Source organism: Alosa sapidissima, chromosome 6, assembly GCF_018492685.1.
Source record: "Alosa sapidissima isolate fAloSap1 chromosome 6, fAloSap1.pri, whole genome shotgun sequence".
Taxonomy (NCBI): Eukaryota; Metazoa; Chordata; class Actinopteri; order Clupeiformes; family Clupeidae; genus Alosa; species Alosa sapidissima.
The window spans coordinates 23,906,588-23,915,054 of record NC_055962.1 but is presented as its reverse complement, the minus strand read 5'-3'; the positions used below and the strand labels follow the sequence as shown (position 1 = coordinate 23,915,054).

At 40.3% G+C, this 8,467-nt stretch overlaps 1 protein-coding gene across 1 annotated transcript; it reads left to right on the top strand.

Annotated features, from left to right (window-relative positions):
- Window positions 1–3,090: 3,090 nt before the first annotated feature.
- Window positions 3,091–5,306, top strand: LOC121711038 (alpha-1-antitrypsin homolog). Its single transcript, XM_042094319.1, has 5 exons — window positions 3,091–3,227; window positions 3,533–4,219; window positions 4,312–4,582; window positions 4,726–4,870; window positions 5,003–5,306. The coding sequence occupies exons 2-5, from the start codon at window positions 3,541–3,543 to the stop codon at window positions 5,201–5,203; spliced, it is 1,296 nt and encodes a 431-aa protein (XP_041950253.1). The 5' UTR covers window positions 3,091–3,227; window positions 3,533–3,540; the 3' UTR covers window positions 5,204–5,306.
- The last annotated feature ends 3,161 nt before the right edge of the window (window positions 5,307–8,467 follow it).

Genomic DNA, 8,467 nt, shown 5'->3' with positions numbered 1-8,467 from the left:
ATGGGTGCCCAGGTTGGCAATCAGTCAGGCAATCAACCAGGCAATCAGTTATTCCTATTATTATACTTATCTTTAATAGAATAATTACAACTCCTCTCCTCTGAAACCCTCCCTCTCTATGTTCCAGCTTCTCTCCTCCTGGCCCAACAGCAAGCCAGCCTTATACATATGCACACACACACACACACACATACATCCTCGCATACTCACTACCCCTCACCCCCCATCCCCGCCCCCATCCCAACACCACCTCATTCACACTCTCAGAGCTACCATCCGCACACCCCCCCCCCCATACCCCCTTCTTTTCATTCCGGTCATCAATTTCATCCCTGATAATCATATCATATCTGTAATCATCCTGGACGCTAATCATCCTTAGCCTTTCTGTTATTAATGTTATGTTGTGTTATGTTTGTGGAAGCCAAGTCAATGTGATGTCTTGTTAAGTTACAGTATGTGTTTATGTAATGTACATCTGTTTGTCGTATGTAGTATTCTTGTGCATGTCGTAGTGTTGCATTTTCTGTAATGTCAATGATGTTTGCAAATAAAAAAAAGAAAAAAAAAGGGATTAGTGTGTGCTTCATCTCACTGTTGTGTGTGTTCACTGTGTGCTGTGTGTGTGTTTCACTAATTCACGGATTGGGATAAATGCAGAGACCAAATTTCCCTCACGGGATCAAAAGAGTATATATATGTATATACTTGTTCGTAAAAATCTCCATTTTGGATGTCCACAGATCCAAGTAAACCAGCATTCTCTTTAGAATTTAGGTTTTAAAAAAATATCTGTGTGGGCTAAAACACGGTTTATGTGTGGACGAAAGACCCAAACATAAAATATCTGGTTATGTGTGTACAGGGCCTAAGTTGTGCTAAATTTGAAACAACTCCCTCAAGGTGTTTCCAGGATATTGTGCTCAAGGTGTAAAAATACAGTAGGCCCATGTTGTTTTTTTGAGAGGTCACAGTAACATTGACCACTCACATCTAATCAGTTCATCTTTGAGTGTAAGTGACTGTGTGTGCCGAATTTGAAAGAAAAAAAAAAACTTCCTATAGGCATTCCTCACAAGAATGTGAGTGTCAGAACACGGATTGGGAATCAAGAGCAGATCCAGTCGAACTCGCAGAGAAACAATTTAGCTTATAATTCAATCGGCAGGCAAAAACACAGTCCAGGAACGGGCAGAATTCAAAGGCAGACTGGCAGTCAGGTACAGGCAAACAATCCAGACGGGGCAGGCAGAGGACTTGGTCGGAGACAGGCAAAGTTCACAGGCAGGTAGGCAGACAGGTTTGGGCAAACAATCCAGACAGGGCAGGCAGAGGACTTGGTCAGGGACAGGCAGAGTTCACAGGAAGGCAGGCAGACAGACAGGTTCAGGCAAACAATCCGAGACGACAGGCAGCGGGCTAGGTCAAAACAGGCAGGGTCCAGAACTGGTAGAAAAGATAGTCTTTCACTCACAAGTAAGTCAGGCAGCTAACAGCATAAACTGTGACGATCCGACAAACTAAACTAAAAAGGCAGGGTTTAAATACCCAACTGATTGACACAATAAGGGACAGGTGAACAGACAAAATGGAGAGAAAGGAACAAAGACAGGAAGTTGCCCAAATAAGGTTATGGGCGTGGCATCGGGCATATGATAGCACATGGCTAGATCAAAACAAAACAAAGAATTGTCATCACATTGACAGGTAGGGGGAGATAAAAACCAAAGTCCAGGTGAGGATCCTTACAGTGAGGTCACAATGACCCTGACTTAGGACCTTTGACCATCAAATTCAAATTTATTTGTTATCTGTGAGTGAAAGGCCCTTTCCGAAACTAGCTACACTCTCTCCCTAGCCACTTGCACTCCTAACCAAGTGTTAAAGGAACACGCCAACATTTTGGTAAATTATCTTATTGTCTCTGCCAGAGTTAGATAAGATGATACATACCCTTCTCATCTGTGTGTGTGCAGTGCCTCAGTCTGAAGCACCCACTGTTAGCATAGCTTATCATAGTTCATTGAGGTGAGCAGTTCCAACTAGCCTATAGCACCCAAAAGTGATAAAAGAACTCCAACATTTTCCTATTTACATGGAGAACTCGATTTAGCTGTAAGGGTGATTCCCACCTGAGTGCACACCGTAACTTATGGGAGTGGGTAGGGATTGGTTTCAGAAAGGGTCAGTGTGAATGTTTGTATCACATTTGCAATTATGTCAGGGATTTTTAGAGGTTTATTCACCACAATGAGATGTACATAAGGTCACAGTGACCTTGACCAGACCTGTGACTGTTTCTAGCCCTGAGATATGTTGGAGATATCACATTTGCAAAAATTAGACCTATGGCATGGATTGTTACTTTGCTGTGTTTAAATCTGACAGCAGGAGGGATGTCAACATTTTATGCAATTTTGGGCCTTTTTTTGAGTTTTTTTGCCCTAAAACAAGGAGGCGGTTCTAACTCCCCCTGGGTTGTTTCAGATTTCGTACTATTTTGGCTTTTTGAGTTTTTAGGTGGACCCTTCAAACTGTCCAAGTTTCATCAAAATCGGCATGTGTCACCCCCGCCTGGTCCTCTCATGGACACACTCTTAAACCGTAGACGGGTTCAACAGAGGGAGGAAGAATAGAACACTGATGTTGAATTTGCAAAAAGTTATTCCGACTCCATAAGGAACGCCAGGTCAGCGTTAGTAACAATGTTGCAGTTGTGGCTGCTGGCCGTGGCGTTCGATTGGAACCTCATAAAAAATCTCTGGAGCGATTTTCACCATTATTTTTTGAAGCACAGAGATCCGGGGCTATTCCCAAGACATCCAGGGCTATAGCCTCAAATGCCCAGGTCTAACGACACTGATCTCTGCAAATATACATTTCCTACAAATATAGCCTACATTTGTCAGATATTTTGCCACGGTTGCCAACCGGTTGTGGCAAAATATCTGACAAATGTATATTTTAAGGCAGGGGTCATTGCATGATTCATTATTTACCCAACATGAAGCTAGAAGTGCAGCTTAAACAAAATTTCTTTCTGTGGTGAAACACATGTAGGCCTGTCAGCAGTTTTGAAGGACATGTTGATTCAATTTGGATCAATGCTTACAAAAAGTCACCTGGGGTACCGGTTAATATTTACAGGACATGAACAGGCTACTTCTAAAATCACTATAAATGTCAGATTTACCCTTAAGATAGCACTGACAAGGGAGGCACTGAGGGTAAGTCCACGAATTCCAAGCTTGCCAATTAAACATTATATCATTATACTGTTTAATGCCATAAATTTAACTTTAACACTTTACCCTCTTTGTTGATCTTGTAATGCCAGATAGAGTTACTGACAACATTACAATCATGCCTTATTTATAATGACCATTTAAGGTTTGTTAAGGTATTATAAATTATTTTATAATGTGCAATATAATGTGATGTGTTGCGTCATGACATGTATTATATGTATGGTGAAACAATACAATACTCAGCCCTATGTCTGCCAATGTGTGTGTGTTCCTGCTCTGAACAGGTCATAAGATGAGAGTGATTGTGCATTGTGGTGTGGTAGCTGCCCTGCTCCTGTCTATGGCCTTGGCCGCCCCACAGGGTGACCATGAGGGCCATGACCACGGGCCCCACACAGCAGAGCATCACCACCACCTCCACCATGGTGAGGACGAGCCCCATCCACAGCACGAGGGCCAACACAGCCAAATGCTCAGTCAACCCAATGCTGACTTTGCCTTCACTCTCTACAAGAAGCTGAGTGCTCTACCCCAGTTCCAGTCAAAGAACATCTTCTTCTCCCCACTGAGCATATCCATGGCTTTGTCCATGCTGGCTCTTGGAGCAAAGGGTGACACTTTCTCCCAGCTGTACCAGGCTCTTGGCTATGCTGAAATGACCCCTGAGACTGTTAATGAGGCCTATGAGCACATCTTTCACATGCTGGGCCACAACCAAGAACACATGCAGCTTGATGCAAGCAACGCTGTTGCTGTTATGGAAGAGGCCAAGGTCATAGATAAGTTCTTGGAGGACGCCAAACACTACTACGAGAGTGAGGCAATCTCTGTTGATTTTTCCAAACCTGATGTTGCAGTGCAAGAAATCAACAAGTACATAGCTAAAAACACCAACAACACCATCAATGATATGGTGAAGGAAGTAAACCCAGCCACCGTAATGATGCTTATCAACTGCATTTATTTTAGAGGTAGGTGTGGTTCAAGGCACAGTGAAACAACCTTGATTTCCTTTATGCTGGGGACTCACTCACTCAGCCAATGACATTTGTGTGCTTTCCAGGTGAATGGATGGAATATTTTGATCTGGAAGAAACTAAAAAAGGAGACTTCCAAGTGGATGTCAACACAAAGGCATCGGTAGACATGATGCAGAATAATGGCTTTTATGAGTTCTATGAGGACAAGGAGAACTTCACCACTGTACTCAGACTTCCATACAAGGGCAGCGCATCTATGATCATCGTCATGCCGGACGAGGGGAAGATGAAGGAGGTTGAGGACAGCATTTGCCGCCATCATTTGAAGCACTGGATGCACGCTATGGAATCTAGGTAATTTGTCCAACGATTTCACACAATTTAAGAACAATTATAGGCCTACTTTAAAATCAGTGCGTACAATCATGAACTTCAGGGGCTAAGTCTTTCCATCATAGATAGACTATTACTTATGCCTGTTTCTATTTCTATTTCAGTAATCTGATTGTTCACATGCCAAAATACTCCATCTCTGGCAAATTCTCACTGAAAGATACCTTGGAGTCAATGGGTGTTGTCAGTGCCTTTTCTCATACAGCCGACTTCACCGGAATGACGGACCAAAAAGTAAAAGTATCAGAGGTATGTATCAGACATATTAAACAGTATAGCACATGAGGACATGTTTTGTGTGTGGAAGTACACAATTACAATTGATGGGTATTCGTTCACGTTATCCATTCCATTTGTTTTATCCATTCATTCCACATTAAGGTGGAACACAAAGCTGTCCTCAATGTGGACGAGAAAGGCACAGAAGCAGCTGCAGCCACAACAGTGGAGATTGTACTCATGTCAGCCCCTGTTCAACCGAAGACGCTGAAAATCGACCGGCCTTTCTTAGTGTTCATCACAGATTATAACACTAAAAGTATTCTGTTCATGGGCAAGATCTTAAACCCTGCAGCCGAATGACCATAATATCTGACTGTACTGTGCTTTCACAGTGTGAAAGAGAAAACTGAGAAATGTGACACGTTTTGAAATATATGTAATAAATATTACATGATGTACAGCACAATGTAAATATCAATTTATTATTTGTTGCATACAAATATCAGGGTTATTCTCTGTCTGTCCCTCTCTCTCTCTCTCTCTCTCTTTCTCTCTCGTCCATTTGTATCATGAAGGCCTAAACGGGCAGGGCAAAAGAGGACTCATGCAGGCCATATCAGCACCTGATGCTGTAGCACAGATCATTTTCTGTTGTATAAGTATAGTAAGTATATATACTCTTTTGATCCCGTGAGGGAAATTTGACTCTGCATTTATCCCAATCCGTGAATTAGTGAAACACACTCAGCACACAGTGAACACACAGTGAGGTGAAGCACACACTAATGCCGGCGCAGTGAGCTGCCTGCAACAGCGGCGCTCGTTTCACTGTGTTGTAACAGTTTTTGACAGTAAGCAGTCTCATGCTACATACACATCTGCATAGAGTTGGCAATCAGTGATTAGAGATCTTCATGAAATCTCCCCTAGGGGTTTTCAGTCCATTAAGCATAATGGTACCATGTAGACGAAGTGAATAATCTAATGTAATAAGGAACGATATTATTATTATTATTATTAATATTATCATCATCATTATAAATGAGAATGAACATTTACATAATTCTACCATGAACGATTCTGTGATTATTTCTTGCAAAAACTCAACAAAATCTTCAGATTGTAATAAGTAGGCTACTTTGAAGCCATCACATCATATCTTTTACCAAAAAAGCACAAATAGCTAGGATCTTTTAATATTTTATTTACATTATAGCAAACATATATCCTAGCACTGTGTGTGGGATCAAGCATTCTATAAACTTATAGAAGAAACAATTAAAGTAAAATACATTTTCTAGGTTGCTAGCTACTTTTATTAGTCAGTTGTCTCAGATTTCATATCAGCCTGGATGATACTGAGGCATTTAACAATCCTTATACAGTACCAGGAACTGTAACCCAGGATAAGGAGTAAGGCCTATGTTAAAAAATAAATAGTATGAAAATTAAATGAGAGGCACTTAAGCCTTAAGTTCAAGTTATTTGTTGGTCACATACAATTATACAAAGTATATGTAGTGAAATGCTTAGTCCTCTGACTTAAATGACTGCAGACAGTATATTATCTAGAATGTAAATAAACCAGGGAAATCAATAGGAGATAGAAGATCAGTGATAAGTATGAATGGCAAATAAGTATGCTGATGGGATGCACGCTGATGTGCATGAGTAAGTGCATTGAGGTTTTGTCATGTGCTCTACAGTAGGTACAGTCCTCAGTCAAGATGTGGACGGACTTCTTAATAATGCCGTGCGTATCATATTTGAGACATGCATTTCTGAGACCCATTGCATCACCATGAGATATAAACTTTGCATAAAACCCTGTTGTATACAATCTATTACTTGTCCTCTGCCCCCTGTTGGATACCTTTTGCACTACAACAATTCTGACATGTAGTTTGTTAAAATTCAAAATGGTGGAATCTCATTAGTACCCTGCCGATTATGTAAAGGTCAAGGATATTGGTAATTTGATCATTTTATGGTGAGATTTACCTTTACATATTTATCAATATTTTAAGATTAAAAATTACTTTGTTCAAAAAACTTAAAATGTCCAAAAATTGTAAAATGTAGTTTGGTGTAAAATCGAGCAGAAAATGTTTGATTTTTTTGCAGGTATTTAGTGGAAAATCTTTCAATGGGCATAGTTATTTTTTTCTGGATGTTATATGTATTTTATGTCTTCCATCCATAGTCCATAATACAGTGTTTTAATGAATCAATTACACAATTTACAGATTTACAGACAAATAATTAATAACTCTTATTCATAATTCATAAATATCTATGGCTAATTTATAGATGGCTAAAAGGGAAAAGGCTAAAAGGAAGTTCTCTCTAGAATATGTCCTGAATTTCCTTGATGGCAATTTGAGCGACATACAGGGCCTTGTAGAGACAGATGATGAAGCGGAAGATATAAATTGGACTCCCCAAGGTCAGGTGAAACACTGGGATCGGAAGACGTATACGTTATGGTTCCCAGAACAGCCATTGTGGAGACAACAAATTTTTGGGTGGTGTTGAGTTTTTGGATATGTTCTCTGCCCTGCCCTGTACAAATACAGTTTGAAAACCAGGAGATGGTACTTGGTAGGCCACTGTCCTCTCCATCACATTCCCCTTCGCCACACTCCTCACCATCACAAACACATACCCCACCACAGAAGAGGCCACTATGCAGTGTTCCTCCAGATGTTAGGAGAGATGGGGTTGACCACTTCCCATCCTGGGCACGACAAAGGTGCAAGCACTGCAAAGAAACTCCTCACTTCTCCTATGTGTTCGGTGTAAAATGCAATGTCTACCTCTGCCTAAACAAGAACAGGAACTGTTTCCTTGCTTACCATTTGGCAAAGGAAAGGAAAGAAAAGACTGTTGTTTCAACGTTCAAAGATGCAGATGTTATACAAAGAAAGAGTTTTTGAAGTTCAAAATGAAAGAAAAGGATGGACAAAGCCAGCTGTTTAAAGAAAAAAAAAGATTTGAATGTTATGGATATCCAAAGATCTTACAGATTGCAAAGTTCTTGTTATTGCCCAAATTGTGTGTAATGCCCAAAGTATCAAATATGATACAAACAAAAATTGTGTGTAATGCCGAAAGTATCAAATATGATGCAAACAAAAAAAACACGCTTGCAAATTATTTTTGTTATTTATTTTTTTATATTTTGTTAAAGGGCCTAATTGAGACTTCAGATTTAAAAAAATAGAATTTTCTGTCCATTATTTCTTGGTTTAGGCATTAAGAGCTATTTGAGAAAAGGAGCATTTTAAACTAAACTAAAAACTGACCTGTGATGAGATGCCAGTTCAAGACCAGGCACTAGATGCATATATTTCAGTAGACATCCTCGCATGAGCTATCTTTAGTGTGTTTATCTAAGGGTGTGGTAGGCTACCCACCGCCAACAATAACTGTAGCTGCAGGAGAGGCACTGAAGGAGTGACTGGAGCTACTGTACATGGAATGAATAATCAATTATAGTTCTAATTGATTGAATTGAAAGTCTGAAAGGGTTCCGGTGACTTGGCCGCAAGTTGAATGAGCTCCCCAATCAACCCCTCATGCTATTATTCACTGCAAAAAATGAATTCTAACCAAGTGTTATTG